The 24,121-nt window shown below is 40.9% G+C and overlaps 1 protein-coding gene across 5 annotated transcripts in view; it reads right to left on the bottom strand.

Moving 5' to 3' along the window:
* The window catches only part of KCNH7 (potassium voltage-gated channel subfamily H member 7), a 345,394-nt gene that overhangs the window by 23,975 nt on the left and 297,298 nt on the right, over positions 1-24,121 (bottom strand). For 3 of the 5 annotated variants that reach the window (XM_077272821.1, XM_077272823.1, XM_077272825.1), the window contains 5 exons: positions 16,357-16,609; positions 15,168-15,373; positions 12,965-13,061; positions 6,764-7,024; positions 158-326 (listed from right to left, as the gene is read on the bottom strand). In XM_077272821.1, the coding sequence (XP_077128936.1) occupies positions 158-326; positions 6,764-7,024; positions 12,965-13,061; positions 15,168-15,373; positions 16,357-16,609 (986 nt within the window). The remainder of the gene's footprint in view (positions 1-157; positions 327-6,763; positions 7,025-12,964; positions 13,062-15,167; positions 15,374-16,356; positions 16,610-24,121) is intronic. The other 2 variants (XM_077272822.1, XM_077272824.1) reach the window with 1 other exon arrangement.

The raw sequence follows: 24,121 nt of genomic DNA, 5'->3' as shown, positions 1-24,121 counted from the left end.
GACCCCCATTACGCTCCACCACTGTATACGACTATACAGAATACGTACTTCTATGCTTATATACAGGTTTATACAAAAAGGAAGTAGAATGCAAGTTTGTAGGAAAATCAGATTTTTTTTTTGTAGTTGTGCAGACTTTTTGTTCTGTATCTCTTACCTGTTCATCTGTTCCTGCATCAGATCCAACCTGTGCTCCACTTCTCCGTACGTCAGGTCATTGTCGCCATCGCTCACTCCCCAGGCTACGCTGTTCGGTGCGGCTTCGTTGGTTACACTCTGGTGTATCCTGGCACTTTCTCTCTCCCAGCATTTTGGGCTTGCTATATCTATCACAAAAGAAAATATGCATTGTTATCTCTGTCTTGTATAGATCATGCTGGAGGTTATAGTTCCCAACTGTGATGAATATGTCTTCTAGAGCATTTTTCAATATTTTTAACATTTTGTAAGGCATATACTAAAACACTAATATAACATCAGTACCCATTTAATGTCTAGCCCTGCTCCTTGTAACTATTCCAAATAAACTTTTATATGGGTGTAAATGAGTAATAACACTATATCTGTCCATTATATTACCTATATCTTTCAGTTTTCCACTGTGCAGGCTCTGTCTCTATTTTTCAATTGTCTCTAAGCTAGTATGTGGAAACATGCTGCTATGATATCTCCCATATACAGAACACAAAGACATATATGATTCCTACTCTCCTCTCTCCTACACTTACCAGAAAGCTGGAGTAGGATCTCTCTGTGTCTCTCTGCCTCTTTTTCTTCTCCTCCCATTAAAGCCTATTGAGCAGAGAAAGAGGCAGAGAGACACAGATAGATCCTGCTGCAGCTTTCTGGTAAGTGTAGGAGAGAGGAGACAGCTGTAATCTGACCCCTCAGTGAGCTGGCATTCATTTTAGCTAGTTTTTAGAGTAAATGATGCGTTCAAATGGTGGGTGGAAATGAAGAAGTGGCTCATAAGTGGAGGAAGAAGCATATTTCTATGATAACATATACTACAAAGTTTATTTTATTCACTACTGATTTATGCAAAGTTTGTCTAAAGGACAGTGACCATTTACTATTTGTGGACTGCCCATAGAATTAAAACATTCCGGAGGTCTGAATATTATTCTGAAATAGCGTTCTACAATGTCATTGCAGAGTAAGCTACTTGCATAATATTGTGCAGCTGCAGGAGCTAAAAGCCATCCATCAGACACAGCCGGACTCCCCAAAGAAAAGGCAGAGGTGGTTTATTACCACATCTGCCTTCCGGATTGCTGTATATATAATGATGGACACACACTATGTATCCAGTATAGGAAGTGCTAAAAGCACTTTCTCCTCCAGACCCAGTGATTATGTGATTGGCAGATGCTTGGAGGTGACAGGAGCTGAAGGAGTTAATAGATCCAGATCAGATCTGTTGCACAGCCAAGAGGCTGAATTAATGTAGAATCTGGGTGTAATATACCAGCCTCAGTTACAGGGAACATATGATATAAAAATGTATTTAAATGTTGAAGTGCTCCCCAATGGTCTTTTATGACCTTACGGGGGCATAATATGTGAATAAAAATACAAATAAATAAAACGGCAAAAAAACCAAAAACTGAATCGTTATTAATAGCCTTAGCCCTGTGAAATACAAAAATATATCAGATAAACAGATAAAAATAATGATTGCGGAAAGGGGAACAAAACTGATCGTGTATTTTAGTGGTCATCTGTAGTCATCATTTTTTTTAAGGAAATGTGAAAAAAAGAACATAAAAATTAGATACCACGTCTCACGAAAAAAAGATTAAACCATTATTTGAATATTGGGTTGAGAATAAAAGTTAGAACTCTCAAAATCGCATGTACGAAGAAGAGAAAAACGAAAAATGTGCCTGGTCAGAAATAGGAAAAATGCACTGGTCTTCTACTGGTTAAATTGGAAAGTTTCTTGGCCAGGCAGTAATTCAACCAATGTATGGCCGGCTTACGATGCGATACGGTTATGCTCCAGTTAACACTTGTGCATGGACATTTCCAGTGTACACACATACACTCACCGGCCACTTTATTAGGTACACCATGCTAGTAACGGGTTGGACCCCCTTTTGCCTTCAGAACTGCCTCAATTCTTTGTGGCATAGATTCAACAAGGTGCTGGAAGCATTCCTCAGAGATTTTGGTCCATATTGACATGATGGCATCACACAGTTGCCGCAGATTTGTCGGCTGCACATCCCAAAGATGCTCCATACAAGGCAGGATGGATCCATGCTTTCATGTTGTTTACGCCAAATTCTGACCCTACCATCCGAATGTCGCAGCAGAAATCGAGACTCATCAGACCAAGCAACGTTTTTCCAATCTTCTACTGTCCAATTTCGATGAGCTTGTACAAATTGTAGCCTCAGTTTCCTGTTCTTAGCTGAAAGGAGTGGTACCCGGTGTGGTCTTCTGCTGCTGTAGCCCATCTGCCTCAAAGTTCGACGCACTGTGCGTTCAGAGATGCTCTTAGGCCTACCTTGGTTGTAACGGGTGGCGATTTGAGTCACTGTTGCCTTTCTATCAGCTCGAACCAGTCTGCCCATTCTCCTCTGACCTCTGGCATCAACAAGGCATTTCCGCCCACAGAACTGCCGCTCACTGGATTTTTTTTCTTTTTCGGACCATTCTCAGTAAACCCTAGAGATGGTTGTGCGTGAAAATCCCAGTAGATCAGCAGTTTCTGAAATACTCAGACCAGCCCTTCTGGCACCAACAACCATGCCACGTTCAAAGGCACTCAAATCACCTTTCTTCCCCATACTGATGCTCGGTTTGAACTGCAGGAGATTGTCTTGACCATGTCTACATGCCTAAATGCACTGAGTTGCCGCCATGTGATTGGCTGATTAGAAATTAAGTGTTAACAAGAAGTTGGACAGGTGTACCTAATAAAGTGGCCAGTGAGTGTAGTTTTTATTTAGTAACTGGATTGTTAGACGTCCTTCATTATGATGCATCTCCGTACTTATAAACTTTGGGTTGGGGGCCCATTCAGATTCGCCTTGACCCACCTACGCTGAACCTCTACTTTTGTCTCAGGTTCTTGACAGTAAATTGGTTAAAGTTGAATATTGTACTATATGTTACAATCATATCAAGAAAGCGTCGCAGTTGTGCAATATTGATGTGGAATATGATCTATCGTATGCCATTTTCATCTATTGTATGACATATCTTCTTTTCCAGGAATTGCTTGATGAAACAAGTAGGAGGACGCTCTCCTTGTCTAGGATCTATATGTCTAGACTTGATAAGAATAATTATGTTTTCATCGGTTATTATGTGATTCCCCGAGCATGTTATTATTAAGTCACGGGGGACACATTTTACCAATAAGAGAAGGTTTTCTCTTTGAGCTTAGAAGCTTCTCAAGGAACAAAACAATTATAAATCTGATAACAACTTCAGACTTTCTGTAATTAGATTCTTCTTCCAATCGATAACATTAGACTAGAAGCAAACAATTTGCTAAGAGGCAACGACCAAAAATAAATCCTCATCGTATTCCAATGGAAGTCGCCTAGGTTAAGCTTTATTGGGTTATTTGCCTATTTTCAGGTCTTGGATTTATGTCTTTTGGGTCCATCTGTAGCTTTTTTAAATCAGGAAGCAAAGGAAATAAAAAAACATAAATAAAACATTCGGCTTATTCAGAAAAGGACAGATTTGGATCATGTACAGACTTGGTGAAAATGCAGACTTTTTTGCAGACTTTCTAAATTTAGCACAGACTAAAATCTGCAGCGGGTTGCCTTGGTAAGAGTTGCTATGGCTGCAGGGACACAAAGCTTCATCCTAAATAAGTCTATGGAAAGAAATCTTTCAGTTGGAAAAGTCGTTTGTGACAAGTTTGGAAAAAGAAGCTTTTCGAGAGTGTGAGAAAGATAACGAGAAAGAAAGCCCCGCTCTCCAAAACTTGTCCCATGCCATGGAAATCTCGCCAATCACTAATGACTAACAACGCTATAAAGCGGGTGAAGACAAGGATATTTATTGTGTGGACTTTATCTTCAAGGATTAAGTGATGGATCAGATAAGTGATAAAAACCAATTCTTAGATCATAGTCCTGTGAACTGGATATGTTTCCTCTCTTTGAGCAGCGTCTGCAATTTTTCAACTGAAGTTTGCAATATATTCTCAAGTCGGTAGAAATCGGGGTCAAATTTGTGTTTTTGCACCCTTAAGGCCATTAAGCTTCTTCATTGACTCCTCAAGGAGTTTCTGTTCCTGTGAGCAAAATTTGCATAAACCTGACTGAGGGTTTAATGGACTCCCGGATCCAGGCAGCAAGTAATTGGGGGCTTGTGGTGCGGGGTGAAGGTCGAAGTGTAATTCTTAGGCCTCTAGGTACGATTTTGTTTCTGATATAATGCTCAAGTCCTTTAATCGCCCACCACGCCTTAAAAGTTTCTAGGTAACCTAAAATAAGTTCTAAAGATAAGTACTAGGACTTAATTCTGATCTAGATTGGTAAACGGAGTATGATATCTGTTTATATTTTTGAGAGTTCCTCTTCACTCTGTATAAGGACACAATTTGTTCCTTAGGTGAAGACTCCCTTTTTTTATTATTGTATGTTACACTGGTAATAGGTGCAATTTTTAATAGTCTTTATAAAAATAAAAATTAACTTTTAAGGGAATATAAGGGGGTTTTAAGGGAATCGCACATAGAGGCCTTAGAATTACACTTCAACCTTCACCCCGCACCATAAGCCCCCAATTACTTGCAGCCTGGACCAGGGAGTTCATTGAATCATCGATCGGGTTTATGCAAATTTTGCTCACAGAGGAACAGAAACTCCTTGAGGAGTCAAGGAAGAAACGTAACGGCCTTATAGAAATGGTGCAGAAACACAAATCTGACCCCGATTTCAACCAACCTGAGAGTATATTGGAAACTTCGGTTGAAAAATTCCAGACGCTACTTAAAGAGAGGAATTCTATCCAGTTCCCTTGAGATTTAAGTGAATTTAAAGAAAATAAAACATATATTAGACGGTTGCCAACATTTATTGGTATGTATAAATCCTGCCTCAGAGCTTTCCAGAAACACTCCTCCCCTCTTGGAAACACCCCTCACCTGCCCCATCCTCTTTTGACTTTTGAAGGTGGTTTACAAAAATCGCACCCCAATCAGCCTAAGAGTCACAGGAAATTTGTGAACGTTAGCAACTATGCTATAAAATCAAAGGACGATCCAAATAGAAGACTACAATCTGCTGTTTAACATAGATTTCTGGGATTACGCATTATGGCACACCCATAAATAGGTCATCAATGAATGATTACAGGGGTCCAAATACTGGTCACCAAGCTGGTGCAGTCCCATTTATGGCCATGTAACTGTACCAGGGACAAACATTTCAGGCTAAGTTGTCATATCCAGTAATCATCCATTAGAAACTGATCCAGGAGTAATCCGTTAAAAAAAGTTGAGCAGATCCACTTTTTTTGAACATTGAAGTCTATGGAAAAGGGATCTGTTGTCCACAGATTTCAATGGTAAGAAAATGGACCCAGCAGTGATCAGTTTTTAAAAAAGGAACTAAAAAGTTGTGCCTCCAGAACATTTTTGCTAACGGATTGCTGCTGGATTCCTTTCTAATGGAATCGTTACTGGACATGTGAACATAGACTAACTTGTATTATTTTCAAAAGGTAGTATGGAAAAAAGCAAATCTATCATTTGTGAGACACACCCTGTTATGAAGCTTTCCAAGAACAAACGATGACTTATTCTTTTGAATAGATTATTATTTTGTGACTTGTAGAAGTCTGATCTCTGGGACTTGAATGACCGACAGAATAGGGAGGTTCCTTAGGCTAAGTTCACATGTCCAGTATCATACGTTAGAACTAATTCAGCAGCATTCCGTTAGCAAAAAAGCTGTGCAGACAACTTTTTTGTACACCTAAAAAAAAATTTCTACTGTATCCATTTTTTTACATTAAAGTTTATGAAAAATGGAAAAGTAGACTGATGATTTCATACATATGACCTACACCCTAAATCCTATACTTTAGAGAGCAAATGAATAGAGGCAGCGAAAAGAGCAGGGTAAAATAAGAAGCTAGGAACAGGGGCAAAGAAACCCATAGGGGCAGACTATACAGCTACACAAGTGCCCTATAGCAAAAGCAGGTCATGTCAGAGTTAAATAAAGGCCCCAAGATTGACTTGGCTCAAAAATACTGATGAATTCTGACCCATTGGATGAAAGGTTGACTTGGAAATTATAAGTAAAAGCTAAAAAAATTGCCTCATTCCTTGGCCAGGAACACAACTGCCGGACGCGAAAAGAGAATATAATGAGGACATATGGCACATGTGGTCTGAGGTCTCCACCAAACATTCTGCCATCTACCCCAAAAATGTGGAGAAGTGGCCATGCTTGTGTTTGAAATATATGGAAGTCATAGGTTACAATTTGTCCATTAGTCCCGAAGACTTCATAACATGCCTGCAATGTGTTTGTGATAATTTCAGGTGGGGGTCAGGTCCCAGATTTTGGTCATTATACCTTCCACATACTATATACGGTAATCATCAGTTATACATGTACAGTGGATAAAAAGAAGTCTACACACCCCTGTCAAACTGTCAATGGATTTCTACACATTATGGGCGATATTAAAGTCCTAAAATGATTCATCTTGGTATGATTTTTTTTTTAACTTAACAAAAACCTGGAATTTTAATAGGGACGTGCAAAACATTTCTTACCTCGGTAAGACAGACTTCTTTTTGTAAGGGTTATCTTTTCAGAAGGACAAACAGCTTCTTCAAACTGAGGCGCAGAAGGCTTTGGGAAAGTAGAGTTAAAGCCACCGAGTTCTGAAAATAAGGGCTTCTGCTCATTAATGGAAGAAACTTGCGAAGATGAGCCACTTCTCCTTTTATCTGCATTTCTCTTGTTATACGAGTAATTTTTGAAATTATCCATGGAATTGTCGGAATATTCTTGGCTGTTGTCTTTACTCCCCTCTACAGAATCAAAGGAGAACACATGAACCGTGAATATATCTAGGTTATGTTTTCATTGATCCTGCAGCAGGCCCAAGTGTCTTATGACTTGTCCTACACACATATGGTGCACACCAGTCACCATTTTTGAGGGACCGTCCTATGGATGGCCCATGTACCCTAGTCGGACTTTTTAATTTAAAACAATCTTTTCCTGCTCTAGTCTGCAGGTGGCGGAGTGTTCATTTGAAGCAGTACCATTCGCCCCTCTTACTACAATTTTGGCACAATGAGACAGCATCGGCAGCGGCCTTCCATATACAAGTTATTCATTTGCATTTATAGAACTTTTTTATCATTCACATTTGGAGTCATTTTCTACTTTTATTCTGTATGATTAAGGCCAGGATCTGTTCCAAACATGACTAAGACGACTTATTTTTTTTCCTGATATTTTTAACATCATCTAACAAAATAAAATTTTGCACAAACCGGCGATGAAATTCGTCTTTAGCCGAGCGCCATATGTTATCATTTTAACAAACTGCAATCATAGAAATAGTGAAACAGAAGAAATGACACAGGATGGGGTGCAATGTGTTGGTCATTACATAAAGCTAATCGCCTCCATGCCACGCCGCATTGATGCAGTAATTGATGTAAAAGGAGCCCTGGCCAAGTATTGAGAGCATTGACTGAACATACATTTCAGGAGGCCGACATTTCGGATTTTAAAAATAATTTTTTAAGCTGGTGTTATAAAGTATTCTAATTTACTGAGATAATGACTTTTGGGTCATCTATATTAGGCTGATATAAATGATAAATAATAAGAATACACTCCAATTATCATTGGTAGGCAGTGAGGAACTACCGTATTTTAATTTTAGCGTGTATAGCATTGGTCTTTTAAATATTAATAAAACTGAAGTTTTATTTACAAGGTGCTGAAAGATTGGTAAATTATTGCTAATTATGTTTTGCCTACTGATTAGCACACATTGAACGTGTGACATGTCAAGCCCATTAGCCTACTGGAATGCTGCTAAGTAGGAGGAGGTTTGCAGGGCTCTAGTTTGGCAGGCATAGACCAACAAGATAACTGCTGAACCAGGGTCCTGCAAACCTTTTTTTTTCTATTCTAGTATGAATACATTTAGTCTATGCTTCTTTTAATACATGACAATATGTTAATAGCTTTTAGAAGCAGCTTATTGACATTGCATGCTGTGAGCTACAAGGGCACCCAGATCCTTCTCGATAAGTGACTCTCCTAGTTTGACTCCTTCTACAACATAAGGTGCCCGCAGGTTATTTGTGCCCTGATACTTTACATTTCTTCACATTAACTCTCATCTGCCAAGCGGGTGCACAAACATTCATTTTGTCCATGTCAGCCTGTAACTTATGAACATCCTCCATAGACATTTCTATACTGCATAGCTTTCTATCCTCTGTAAGAACAGAAACAACACTATTAATCCCATCATCTATATCAGTGTTTCCCAAACTCCAGTCCTCACGCACCCCACGGCAACTGTTTTCAGAATTTCCACAGTGCTGCACAGGTGAGAGAATTCCTGGTGCCTTGATAATACATCCATCATCTGCGCAACAATAATGAAATCCTGAAAACAAGACCCGTGGGGGCCGTGAGGACTGGAGTTTGGGAAACACTGGTCTGTATCATTAATAAATAAGCTGAATAATAGCAGACCCAGCATTGAACCCTAGGATACACCACTTATAACTGGAGACAGAGCAGCAGCCATTCACCACAACTCTCTGGTGCAGTCTTTCAGGCAGTTTTTCGATTCAATTACAAACTGCCACAAGGATACCGTGACAAAGTGGGGTCTGACAATCGTAGCACCTAGTTACACGAACTCCTGCACTTATTAGAACTGCTTCACCATCGTATTAAACAGTGCAGGTTTCCTTGCTGTCATGGCAAGGGTTAATCAGTTCAGTTGATCTCCTGGAGCTCTCCATGCTGAATTGTCTCAGCTGTTCTGTGTTGGCCGCTCCCCTCTGGTACATAACTTGCCACTGGCTCTTGGAAGTTGCCAGTGATATTTCTACTTACTGGTTTGGTGGTGAAGGAGAAAGTTCAGTAGTTGGAGGTGGAGGTTAGAGAGTTTTTCTGATTGGTGAGTGTATTTTGTATAATTGTAGTTTTCTTTTATCCTTGTCTGTTTTGCCTTGTCTGGCTGATTAGTGTTTTCCTATATACTTGAACCCCTCACCTCCCTGTGTAGTGAGTGATAAGATAAGGTATAAGTTAGGGTTAGGGTTAGGGTTAACGATGCCGAAGTCGTTCCCCTGATCGTTAGTCGCTGGAGAGAGCTGTCTGTGTGACAGCTCCCCAGCGACCACACAACGACTTACCAACGATCACGGCCAGGTCGTATCGCTGGTCGTGATCGTTGGTAAATCGCTATGTGAGACGGGGCCTTTAGGAACATAGATAGGTATGAGAACCTGGCGTTTCCACCTTCAGGAGTAATACAGGGGGGGCAGGGATAGACTAGGGCGCCCCTGCTGGACTTGTCTTTGAAAGAGCTACATGCGCATATACTTAGTTTAGAGTGTGAAATCCAGCTGACAGATTCCCTTTAACATCACCCCGTGTATGTACTGTATCTATTACTTGATCTACAGCAGCTCTAATCTGTAGGTCTCCACTGATGCAGAAATTTGATTTCCCATTGCCTGACCTACATTATTACCCAAATTGCTCACAAAGGAAATGATTTAAATATTAATATATATGCTAGGGAATTATATTAAGAACACAAAGGCTGCAAATATCTGGATCAGTTTAGACCAGAACCACAAGCAACTAAAGCAGCTGCTGGCTGATCCTGATAATATGGGTGAATGTACACTACAATTATGTCCTGCTGATGATTACTGGCAAGTTTCTCATTCTTGTTCCTTCTTAATATACCTTCTTGGCTTTTACCAGCGGACTTAAACCCCTCCAGGCTACGCCACCTGAAATCTAAGTTTCAACATTAGATTTGGCAGAGAAAGGTCAGCAAAAGAGACCAACGAGCTGCTAATTAAACAATTTTCTCAGTCAGCACCTCTGTCAAAAATGAAAAACGAGAATGAGAAGTGACATAACGTGCAGGAATCCTGGTTGTAGGCACCTGTGGACACATCTCACCTGTCAGAGGAGTGGTGCGCTGTAAGCAGGATGGTAATAGATAACGAAATGTGGCAAACATGTGGTCAGCGCTATAACAGATTTGCGTTTACAGCACTTTTCTCAGTCTTTTCGGTCTTCAGCTTTTATTTTTTTCTAAACCAAACATTCTCTACCAAGGAGCAGCACGGTAGAACATCTACATTTTGTCAACTTTTGATTAGTTTTGGGAATGCGTTCTATTTTTTTGGATTCAACTCTCCAAGTTCTCTATTTATACACAGTTTGTGCCTAATTTCTGGCATAAAACTGTTTGAGCATTTTAAACAACTTGTATTTGCCCAAAAAAAATGTATATAACATTTGGCATTTACTTATTAAGTCCGGTCATTTATGAGAACTTTTTGTATGAAAAGTTGAGTACATTTCTTAATTAGGCCTCTTAATGAATTTAGCACATCTTACTGCGGCGGTCTCCTCATCAGCATTGCCGTGCAAAACTCCAGTTTTGATGAACCTGGGTAATAAAGTTAAAGTGACCATGCTGCCCGATCCACAGGGAGTATGCATGAGGCCATGGTGGCACGATTCCAAGCATATGTGTTTAATCCACCGGTGTTTCAGAGAAATACATACTTTAATAGCTACTGGGAACCGAAACAGGACAGGAGACCAGTCGGCCAGGTGGGTCCTTGGCGGCTTCTCCCCGCCTGTTGATCTGGATTGACAGGTCCCGCCTATATGCGCAAGTAGGCAGAGACTTCTCAATACAGGGCAGCAGGCTAAGAGAAGCCAACGGGGACCCATCTATTCTAAAAATGCGGCTTAGTCCCCAGCAGCTATTAACCCCTTTCTGACCTCGGACGGGATAGTACGTCCGAGGTCAAATACTGCGCTTTGATGCAGGGCTTCAGCGGTGAGCCCGCATCAAAGCCGGGACATGTCAGCTGTTTTGAACAGCTGACATGTGCCCGCAATAGCGACGGGTGGAATCGCGATTGACCCGCCTCTATTAACTAGTTAAATGCCGCTGTCAAACACTGACAGCGGCATTTAACTGGCCGGAAATTAGCGCATCGCTGACCCCCGTCACTTGAGACCTCTATGGTTAATGATCCCAGCTAGCTGTGAGCGCCACCCTGTGGTCGGCGTTCATAGCAAGCCTGTAATTAAGCTACATAGCAGCGATCTGATCGCTGCTATGTAGCAGTGCCGATCGCGTTGTGCCGGCTTCTAGCCTCCCATGGAGGCTATTGAAGCATGGCAAAAGTAAAAAAAGTTTAAAAAAAATGGAAAAAAACTAAAAAAAATATAAAAAAGTTTAAATCACCCCCCTTTCGCCCCATTCAAAATAAATCAATAAAAAAAAAATCAAACCTACACATATTTGGAATCGCCGCGTTCAGAATCATCCGATCTATTAATAAAAGAAAAGCATTAACCTTATCGCTAAACGGCGTAGTGAGAAAAAAATTTGAAACGCCAGAATTACGTTTTTTTGGTCGCCGCGACATTGCATTAAAATGCAATAACGGGCGCTCAAAAGAACATATTTGCACCAAAATGGTATCATTAAAAACGCCAGCTCAGCACGCAAAAAATAAGCCCTCATCTGACCCCAGATCATGAAAAATGGAGATGCTACAGGTATCGGAAAATGGCACAATTTTTGTTTTTAGCAAAGTTTGGATTTTTTCTCACCACTAAGATAAAAGAGAACCTAGACATGTTGGCTGTCTATGAACTTGTAATGACCTGGAGAATCATAGCGGCCGGTCAGTTTTAGCATTTAGTGAGCCTAGTAAAAAAGCCAATCAAAAAACAAGTATCGGATTGCACTTTTTTTTGCAATTTCACCGCACTTGGAATTTTTTTCCCGTTTTCTAGTACACGACATGCTAAAACCAATGATGTCGTTCAAAAGTACAACTTGTTTCACAAAAAATAAGTCCTCACATGGCCATATTGACGGAAAAATAAAAAAAGTTATGGCTCTGGGAAGGAGGGGAGCGAAAAACGAACACGGAAAAACGGAAAATCCCAAGGTCATGAAGGGGTTAAACTATGGTTTTCTCTGAAATCTTGAGGCATTTCAAAGTGAAATATACAGTATATGGCTGGAATCCTGCAGCCCATGTCAAATACATGCTGCATGTGGATCGGGCAGCATGTATCAGCTGTCAGGGTCACTTTAAATAATAAAATTCTGATGAAATTTCAACGCTGAGATCTCATCTCCCAAGATCTTGGTGCCAAGATCTCTATCTGCACATGTGCTGCCCCCAGTAGCCATTTCCCGGAGTCCACCGCATAGTAAATCATGTGAGTGCAGGGCTTTCACAAAATGTCCGCAGAGCCCCCCGCACCACCAAACACCGGCAGCGGCGCACATCCGAACACCCCCTCATCCCAGCCTGCAACATGCAGCAACGCTCCACTCTTGCCTCCTCCAGCAGCGACCCTGGGACCCTGCTCCACCGCGGCCGGTAAGGTATATCCGCATTATAAGACACACTCCCATTTTCCCCAAAAAAGTTTTGGGAAAAAAAGTGTGTCTTATAATCCGAAAAAAACGGTAAGTCATGTGAATTTGGCTGCCAGGATACTTATGAAGCTGAAATCTCATCCGGGCCAGACCTTACTGATAAGGGGATACTAAACCCTGTGTCTTTTCTCCTCAGGAAATCCCAGCCATTCAATATAAATCCAGAGCTGGATAATAACTGGATTGAAGAACGTATATATAGGACTAGAATACAGACATAAATCCGGACTGAGTGTAAATGAATAACTACAGTAAATACAATTACCTTCATCTGATTTTCCTTTAAAAGATAATTTCCTTCTTCGGAGATTGCAGGTCTCTCGGTCATAGTTAGCATCTGCTTGTGATCTTAGGAGTGCAGCCTGAGTAATGAAACATACATGATAATAACCCAGAGATACAAAAAGCTTATCTAAGAAAATCGTGTTATGGTAGCAATAAAGCGATTTTATGTATGTAGCTCATAAACATACGGCTTATTACACCGCTAACTGTAGCGTAATGCCGCTGGTAAACACATCCTACTCAGACCATCGAGAGCACTCAATCAGTATGACAGTAAGTCAGGCCGATGTATGGTGTATGGGTTGTACTTGCTATTATTAAAAGGATTGTCAAGTAATTAGTTTGCCTCATAAATGTAAAACGCTGCTGGTCTGGCGGCTGAGACCACAAACACTCCAAAGAATGAAGGTTCCAAACATCTCTGCGAGACAAGAGTGGTAGTGAGTATGTGCGACCACTGCTCCTACAGACATTGGTCGCACATGCTCACTACTGCTTTATTCACACAGGAAATTTTAAGAACCCACTTTCATGATAATTGAGAATCCCAAGGGTCAGAACCCTGGCAATCATCATTCATGTGTGTACAGTGGCTCAGTGGTTAGCACTGCAGCCTTGCAGAGCTGGGGGCCTGGGTTCAAATCCCACCAAGGACAACATCTGCAAGGAGTTTGTATGTTCTCCCTGTGTTTGCATGGGTTCCCTCCGGGTACTCCGGTTTCCTCTCACACTCCAAAGACATACTGATAGGGAATCTAGATTGTGAGCCCAAATGGGGACAGTGATGATAGCGTCATATAAGCATAATAATAAAAATAACGATATGTATTCTTTATTGAATCATTTCTTTAAGGAAATGAAACTATCAAATTAGAATATTTCTTGCAAATTTTATAAATTCAAAGGGAAAATAAACTCCAAGCAAATGTGGCGCTAAGCACCTACAGATTTTTTTAATACATCCACTTCCAGTGAAAAATGTTAATAAAAATTCATTTATTTTCTCAAAATAAAAAAAAGAAAACATTTTTTATTAACATTTTTCACTGGAAGTGGATGCATTCAAAAAATCCGTAGGTGCTTAGCGCCACATTTGCTTGGAGTTTATTTTCCCTTTGAATTCGCCACCTACGTGGATCCGAAGCAGAATCAACACATAGTTCTCCAAAGTGAGCTGCACACCTTATCGGATTATACAACATACGGAGAAGAGTTGCCTAAAGAATTGATTCCTTGAGAATCTCAACGTGCATTTCTTACCGATAGAAGGTGAGCATAACCACAACTAAAAGAATTTTTTAACTGTTGGTAAAATCGTATTATGCTCAGAGGAAGCGCCGCACTTGTCTCTTTTTTTCTCTCTTTCCCTAAACCAGGGTATTTCTAAAACTAATGAGCTAGATAACCCCTTTTCACATGCCCTAATAGAGTATATGGGTGTAATGGGGGTAGGTTCTACACTCTCAACCCTGGAGGTTTCCTTTTACATAGGAAGAAGTTGTCCAAACAAAAATAAATTGTTTAATAAATTATCCCCACTAGATGTGACTTTGCACATGCTCATGGAGTCCACATATATTGGCACATTTTTGCCTCTATGATGAAATTAGTTGCACGGATGGCTGCATATGTGGTTAGCACATGGTGGCCAAAAAGAAACTACTGGGTTTAAAGGGTTATTCAGGATTAAAGAGGTTGGCCATTGTATCTTTATTTTGTGGGGGGACATGATTTCCTCACATACTGCACGAACCTCCTGTCAAAAAAATAGCCACTGATGGAGGCGCATGTGACCAGATCTGTCCATCAGCCTCCTCCAAATCAACAAAATATCTTTCCAATGTGCAGCTTTTCATTTGGAGGAGGCTGTTAGACAGGCCTGGTCTCCATCAGAAGCCATTTTTTTTGGACAAGAGATATGTGCAGCATGTGAGGAAGGGGGAGAACATGTAATGCTTGCATATTAGTGTCACCAACACATTGGTTAAAATAAAGATGAAATGGCCAACCACTTTAACATAGGAATCTGCGTCTTCTGTTGGACAATGTCATCAAACCTCCCAGGTGCATAGCTGCTCTGACATGGTCTACTGTGTAGCTTAGGTCAAGGCTTAGAAGGATAATCTATGCTAGGTTAATCCAAGCTATGGTATCATCATTGAAAATATACAAACAACACAAACCTTTGAGCTTTCATCTCTTAAATTAAAAGTCAACTCTAGATTTGTGAGAAATTGATCAGAAAATTCAGGATACATATCCAAAACTTCCAACAGGTCATCTCTTTGGATTTTGTGCATATCGCAGTATGTCAGAGCGCGCACATCAGCATTTGATTTCCCAGGTTTGGCGTAAAGGTGAACCATCTCTCCAAAAATATCATTCTTGCCTGAAGGGAGAGAAACAAGTCTTTTAAAATACAGTCGAATAAAACACCATTTAGAGTGGGACCGCAAGTATAAAAGCTACTCAATCTGTGTCAATCATGAAACAGAAGAATATAAATCAAAATTCTTGTTGAAACATTTAACGTAATGCATAATGTCTAACATAAAACACCACTAGATTGCAGAAATATAACACTAAACTATTGGATCAACCACCAGGGTGAACATACATCAGCAAGCATGTCAACTAGTTCACCAAGTCACCTAATGAGAACTACAAAAATGTTCAATAAAAACATTAATACAAAGAAAACCCTAATATGAAACACTCTTTAGACCACCAGGAAGTTCTACTAAATCACTGGAGCAATATTAATGCTAACTTGGTCGCATAGGTAGCCACTATGGCCCCAATTCATCAAAGATTTTCGCCAGAGATCTGGCTTAAAACAATTTGGCAATTTGCTAAATTTTTGTGCAACTCAAGGTTGTGCAAAAAATCTTGTCATTTTTGAAGTTTCGCTTAGCCCCACCAAAATGACTGAAGGTAGGGGCAGAATGTCACAGACTGTCTGATTGATGCAACGCTGGTCTTGATGAATAACGACCTATGTCTGAAATTTCATCATTGAACAAAGCATAGACAATAAACCATCGGATCTCAAGATTTGGATGCTCTATAGCTCTCTGTTCCCCTAGTTCCATCTTCCTACTTTGATGGATATATTTTGGAAGACAACCATCTCTGAATTTTGCAAATGGACAATTCTGTATGGCTATCTTCATCTATTTTAATTTTGCAAAAAAAAGGAGAAAGGAAGTCTATCAATTATATCAAGAAGAGATAAGTTTTTTTTTTAATCAGGGACCATCCGTAAACATATAATGGTTCATCTGATTGTCCTACATCTGACCATGACATCTGAATATCTACTACTAATGATCATCATTTTAGTGCATGTTCAGAAAAGCTAGAAGATCTTACCTAAAATTGCTACCACTATATCATCTTTGAGAATCTCAATAGAGCCCCTCGATAAAAAATACAATGCTGTGAGAACATCGCCTGAGTGTACGAGAGTATCTCCGGGGGGCGCATGCGTGGTTTTAAACTTCATGGCTAAGGCTCGTAGACATCCTTTGCTCGCTCCTGTGAATGCCTTACAGTTCTGTAGCAACGTTTGGTTGAGATGCAGACAAATGTCTGCTTGTAGACAATCTGGAAATCCCTTGAGTACCTGAAAATACACAAAATGTAAAACAGCAATAACTTCATGGTTTATAAATACATTCTTCTGGATGCAACTAATGACAGGACACCTGGGGATAAGACAGGTGACTTTTAATTGGTAAACTACTATATTATTCATACAGAATTGGATGAAAATCTACAAATTGTCACTATTTATACAAAATATGCAATGCACAATTTTTGTGCGACAGCTGGCATTGCTAATGTCACATAAATAAATATTTTTCTTGGGATTACTACAGTTCTTGGGATTACTACAGTCACCTTTTCTTACGCACCCAGTATGGGCAAGATTCATCATTTGCAAACTTTTGAAGTCACTTTTCTTATTTTGCCTCTTGGCATTTGCTGTTGTTTTTTGTGCCAAATTGCTAAAAAAAATAGACCACGTAGTTCATGAATTTTTTGCAAAATAAAAAAATACTCTACAATTTTGTCTTTTGACTTTTTAGCTCAAAAAGTTGGACGTAGAGCTAAAGTGCAAAATTTGCGCCAAAATACCTGGTATACATAAAATCAATCCAGGGGGGAACTGAAGCAGAATTGTGCAAAAAAACACTATGGATCTGGTTCAACAAGACTGGCGATTTTCTCACCAATCTTGATGATTGGGTGTGGTGGAGTCAGATGCTCTTGATTCACGAAGAGGCAGAAGCCTAAATCTGAAGAATCTGATGAGTGGGGCATGCCATGTCAAAAATCTCACTCCAGAGTGAGATTATAGCATAGGGAACGTCACACCTCATCATTATTGGCAGGAGTTGTGGCACCATCCCTCTGCTTCACCATTTTGGCAGAGCTGGGAGGAAATGGTGTGAAAACGTCAAAAGTCACAACATTTTGGTGCACCTTGAATTTGCGACAAAGTTTTGAGACTTTTCAAAGCTTTAACTTCATTTTTTTAGGTGTAAAAGATTTGATAAATTGGACCTTATGACCTTTTTAAAAAGTTGCAATTGATGAATTATTTGAACTCATCGGGAAAACCCCAAATTCTGTCCACAATGGCAAACATAACATAAAACAGGTGAACACATATAAAATGCTTTAAAAAAGGCACAAACAATTAGACGGAAGTGAAAACCATGCAAAAACTAGCCAAAAAATAAATTTAAATTCAATAATAAATAAATTACTGCATATTTTAGAATTATATTAGGTTCATTGGTTGCTCATATATAGTGGACAAATTTCTTCACGCAATACAAGGTGTTTTTCTCTCTAGGAACAAGTTAAGTTGAAGGCTGTATATCCTCAATTACCATAGTTGCCCAGAGCCTAAGTTCTGCTAGTATCTTGTCAACTGCACACATAACATTAGATACACTCACTGGCCACTTTATTAGGTACACCTGTCCAACTTCTTGTTAACACTTAATTTCTAATCAGCCAATCACATGGCGGCAACTCAGTGCATTTAGGCATGTAGACATGGTCAAGACAATCTCCTGCAGTTCAAACCGAGCATCAGTATGGGGAAGAAAGGTGATTTGAGTGCCTTTGAACGTGGCATGGTTGTTGGTGCCAGAAGGGCTGGTCTGAGTATTTCAGAAACTGCTGATCTACTGGGATTTTCACGCACAACCATCTCTAGGGTTTACAGAGAATGGTCCGAAAAAGAAAAAAAATCCAGTGAGCGGCAGTTCTGTGGGCGGAAATGCCTTGTTGATGCCAGAGGTCAGAGGAGAATGGGCAGACTGGTTCGAGCTGATAGAAAGGCAACAGTGACTCAAATTGCCACCCGTTACAACCAAGGTAGGCCTAAGAGCATCTCTGAACGCACAGTGCGTCAAACTTTGAGGCAGATGGGCTACAGCAGCAGAAGACCACACCGGGTACCACTCCTTTCAGCTAAGAACAGGAAACTGAGGCTACAATTTGTACAAGCTCATCGAAATTGGACAGTAGAAGATTGGAAAAACGTTGCTTGGTCTGATGAGTCTCGATTTCTGCTGCGACATTCGGATGGTAGGGTCAGAATTTGGCGTAAACAACATGAAAGCATGGATCCATCCTGCCTTGTATGGAGCATCTTTGGGATGTGCAGCCGACAAATCTGCGGCAACTGTGTGATGCCATCATGTCAATATGGACCAAAATCTCTGAGGAATGCTTCCAGCACCTTGTTGAATCTATGCCACGAAGAATTGAGGCAGTTCTGAAGGCAAAAGGGGGTCCAACCCGTTACTAGCATGGTGTACCTAATAAAGTGGCCGGTGAGTGTACACACTCTACCATTTTGTCTTGTCAGATGTTTGTAATGTCAAGTACAATTAGGATGATGGGTTGCAACTAGTGTTGAGCATTCCGATGCTGCAAGTATCGGGTATCGGCCGATACTTGCTGTATCGGAATTCCGATACCGGGATTCCGATACTCTTGTGGTATCGGGTATCGGAACAACATTAATGTTAAAATGTGTAAAATAGAGAATTAAAATAAAAAATATCGCTATACTCACCTCTCCGACGCAGCCGGGACCTCAGCGCAGGAACCGGCAGCGTTGTTTGTTTAAAATTCCCGCTTTTACATGGTTACGCGAAGTCCCGGCTTGTGATTGGTCAGGGCGGCCATGTTGCCGGGCCGCGGACCAATCACAGCAAGCCGTGACGAAAATACGTCACGGCTTGCTGTGATTGGTCCGCGTCCCGGCAACATGGCCGCCATTAACCAATCACAAGCCGTGACGTCACGGGAGGCTGGAAACGCGCTCATTTTAAAAAGGGCGCGTGTCCAGCCTCCCGTGACGTCACGGCTTGTGATTGGTTGCGTCGCGGTCAACCAATCACAAGCCGGGAGGCTGGACACGCGCCCATTTCAAAATGAGCGCGTCCAGCCTCCCGGCTTGTGATTGGTTGATCGCGGCGCAACCAATCACAAGCCGTGACGTCACGGGAGGCTGGACACGCGCCCATTTTAAAATGAGCGCGTGTCCAGCCTCCCGTGACGTCCCGGCTTGTGATTGGTCAGGGCGGCCATATTGCCGGGACGCGGACCAATCACAGCAAGCCGTGACGTAATTTCGTCACGGCTTGCTGTGATTGGTCCGCGTCCCGGCAACATGGCCGACCTGACCAATCACAAGCCGGGAATTCACGTAACCAAGTAATAGCGCGATTTTTAAACAAACAACGCTGCCGGTTCCCTCGCTGAAGTCCCGGCTGCGTCGGACAGGTGAGTATAGCAATATTTTTTATTTTAATTCTTTCTTTTACACATTTATATGATTCCCAGGGCCTGAAGGAGAGTTTCCTCTCCTTCAGACCCTGGGAACCATCAGGGATACCGTCCGATACTTGAGTCCCATTGACTTGTATTGGTATCGGGTATCGGTATCGGATTAGATCCGATATTTTGCCGGTATCGGCCGATACTTTCCGATACCGATACTTTCAAGTATCGGACGGTATCGCTCAACACTAGTTGCAACTTAGATTTTGACCTTGCTTTTCCACACTTGGCATCTGTGACTAAATTGCACAAATCAGTCCAACCCTTACCTTTCCAATAATTTTGTTAAGAAGTAGGACTCAATTTGGGAAGATATGAACTCAATATACTCGTGTGAAATGTTAGACCACTGCAGGCTGCAACTCACATCAAAACCAATGGATGGTCATATACAGCACAACCATCTCCCCACAGAGTACCACAAAATCATATTTTTTTTAAAAGCTGGCCATTTCACACCAGACATCTTTAGATATGTTGAGGGAAGAGGAAAGGTAAAGAAAGACACCTCAGTCTTGAGAATTACGGTACTTTTTTCTTGCTTAGTTAAGAGTTTTTGCTTTACTGCTTTGGAAACATTATATAAAAAAAATCTTTACATGAAGTTTAGTTTACAAACAGCTACTAACCAGAGCAATCAAACAAAGAAATCTAATAGATGAAGGTTAAAGGAAACTTTTCAGATCTAACAATGCTATTGACCTACAGATTGCTACATATTTGTTTCGACCTGGCAAGGCTCTGCCTCCTTCTCCTATGGTGACTGCTCTCAGCTGTGCTCCACATCGGGTTTTACAAGTGGCCTGCATGACATCATCTCCCTGCCCATTTGGACACACCCAGGTCTGAACGTTAAACCAGAACTGTATCTTACAGACTTGTGTTTGAATTCTGAATTTATCCAAGTCCAAGAAGTATCGTTTCTCCTTGCGGAGAGTGACATGATAAGCATGCCGAGGTGAGGAGACTTAAAGCCGCAATGCTCATCTGGGAAATATGCAAATTGTCTCTTCAGAGAGGAACAGGACTAGAACTCTAGTGCCACCTATTGGAAGTAGCAATCCTAACAGTCAATGTTGACCCTTTAACGAGCCTTGTAACATGACTTAGGAAAATAGCCAAACCAGAATCTCAATTTGTCAGACGCCGCTCAATCAGCCAAACCAGATCTTCACTTTGCACTGATGAGGGGCAGCACCCCGAAACACAGTGTCCGCAAATTGAGATTCTGGTTTGGCTATTATCCTAAGTCATGTGACAAGGCTCGTTAAAGGGTCAACATTGACTGTCAGGATTGCTACCTCCAATAGGTGGCACTAGAGTTCTAGTCCTCTTCCTCTCTGAAGAGACAATTTGCATATTTCCCAGAGGAGCATTGCGGCTTTAAGTCTCCTCACCTCGACATGCTTATCATGTCACTCTCTGCAAGGAGAAACGATACTTCTTGGATCCCGGTCAGATGCCTCTCAATCAGCCAAACCAGATCTCCACTTTGCACTGACAAGCGGCAGTAACCCGAAACACAGTGTCTGCAAATTGAGATTCTGGTTTGGCTCTTATCCTAAGTCATGTGACAAGGCTCGTTAAAGGGTCGACATTGACTGTTAGGATTGCTACTTCCAATAGGTGGCACTAGAGTTCTAGTCCTCTTCCTCCCTGAAGAGACAATTTGCATTTATCCAAGTCCTCACTTTCTGTTGTGTCCTCTGACTTCTGTGAACTCTTCATCATTCCAGCAGTATAACTCATCTCTTGTTGTCTGCCTCTTGAATTATTATTGAAGTCTATTTTGAATACCTTCACCTGCTGCTGTTTAATCCCACCACTACCTGCTGTGAACATCCTGAACTGTCAGGCTATGTGCCCACAATCAGGACAAAGTAGCGTTTTGGACGCAGAGTATTTTCGCTGAATCCAAAACGCTGATTTCTAATCACTCAGGGAAATCCACATGTGTTCATTGAACCATGCCAATTTACGGCATGTAATCAATGGCTATGGGTGACACAACGCGGTGGAGATTAGTGTCTCTGCTACAAATAATTGACATGCTGTGGTTCATAAACCCGCACTGCAAGTGAGTTTACGCAACATCAAATAGAAACACAGTGGGCATGGGATTTCTAGAAATCCCATCCACTGTGCTTGTAACCTAGAATGCAGTGATTTGGACTGCACGGGTAAGCTAATACAGATCATGGGCACATACTCTTATTGGAGACTGTTCACATTACCTACACTTGTGTGCCTGCGTCAGACCTGCCATTTTACAACTTTTGTCCTTCTGCCCCATGACTTCCAGAATGTCCTGCATTGCCAGTTTGCCTGCTGTTTGTCTTAACAGTTTTCTGAGTCCTCATCATTCCCATGTTTGACAGACTGCTGTACAGTCGCCCGGGGTCCGTGTGTCCACCCTAACGTGCGGCTTCATGGATCCACCTGCAGGTTAATAGCTTTATGAAGGTGCCTGACCACTGTACTTAAATTGAGGCACCTGGGAGAAAATGAACTTTATTTCTCCCAGGAGCAGCCGGCTTTCAGTGATGCAGGACTGTAAATGCATTCCAGTACATCGACTGATAGCCAGCTCAGCAATGCATCAGTATGGGGCAGTACTTATAACCGTCGTTTTCAGTGCTGTACGTGGTGACTGCAATTGTTCCAGCCACGCCTGCATGACTGAAATCCGGCAGCTCATGGGAGAAATAAAGTTAATTTTCTACCAGGTGCCACACTTTCAGTACAGCAGTGGGGCACCTTCTTAACGCTATTAACCTGCATATTAACCCTATATCTGCTTGTTAATAGCATTATCAGACCTGACGTGTCCTCTCATTTCTAGACTTATAAAAAGTTATGCAGAATGATGACCCTACCAAACAGCAGATTATACTCCAGCTTCCTTGAGTGTTTTAAGCAAGATATGGTGAACAGGCAGCGGTTAATTGAAAAGAAACCTACAACTATAGCGTTTCTCTGGCATTAGACCTTTAAAGGACCATATAATGAAGGCGGCTAAACAATAATTCAGCCCACGCTGGATAAGAAAACTTAATTAAACTTTTACAAAGCCTTCATCTTCGTGAACTTTACAAAATGCATTTTCATATTTCATGAAGTTGCTTTTTAGGCATTATGAGCCACTAAGAAACTATATATATATCCAAATGATAAATAAAACATATTTTACTTCTACTGGTTCAGTGCCAGCTGTTTACATAACCCAACGGAAAGCAGCCTTCACATCTAAAGGAAGTGTTCAAGTTAGAAAAACTAAGAGCAAAATGCACCAAGCTAAGTCAATGCTGACGATGGATGCACATAGAACCAACGCAGAGCCTATATTATGCAGTTATCGTGCTCCTAATCTTATTTCCGACACAAACACATAGGGCCATTTATCTTGAAACTATATGGTTTGTGCACTTTACACAATTATGTTAATAAATGTTTATTATCGAAATACAGTTACAAATAAAATTATTCAACCCCTGTTACAAATTAGGTTTATTAGCAAAATTTACAAAGTTTCTAACATTCTGTTCTTTGCAAGAAACCAAGAACTTAAATATTTATTTTACGCACTTATTTAACGCCACAAATTCCCTAGCAGTTTACCAACAACATTGTAATACGCCTTTATTTTTGCAGATGTAAATATATGCCTTTGATCATGGTTCCAGCAAATGTTTGCTTACACTGACTTAAAGAAGCCCTCCTCCTCCCATCAATTTTTTTTTATCCTCTTAATATATTGCAGTCATCATATTATACAGCACTGTGTACTTACAATTGCTCATTTTTCCTTTCTACCCAGTTAATTCTTCTTTTTCCTCTACTCTATGTAGAAACAGGAAGTATTTTTTCCCTGCATAAATCATTCCCCTTTTCAACTCCTGACTCAGCTGCTCCCTGCTCCCCCTATCAGTGACTTTTGCAGTGACTCATGCGTCATACAAGGAAAATTTACCCCCTATCTCTAAATAGAGCTTAGAAGGATTCAGTTAGTCAGTTTTTAATCATGTGATGTCACAGACCTAATAGAAAAGAGAAGAATTAGCTGGGTAGAAAGGCAAAATGAGCAATTGTAAGTACACAGTGCTGTATAATTTGATTGCAATATACTAAGAGGATACAAACTTTGATGGGAGAGTTTCTTTAACATGTCTAGATATTTCCCCTCTGATATAAAACAAACTCCATCAATTTGATCATTTCTAAAGATACTTTATTGCAAGCATGTATCAGCTAGCCTGACATAGGGAAG

The sequence above is a fragment of the Ranitomeya variabilis genome, chromosome 7 (genome assembly GCF_051348905.1).
Source record: "Ranitomeya variabilis isolate aRanVar5 chromosome 7, aRanVar5.hap1, whole genome shotgun sequence".
NCBI lineage: Eukaryota > Metazoa > Chordata > Amphibia > Anura > Dendrobatidae > Ranitomeya > Ranitomeya variabilis.
Note: the sequence above shows the minus strand (reverse complement) of the source record. Positions and strands in the feature narration are given on the sequence as shown.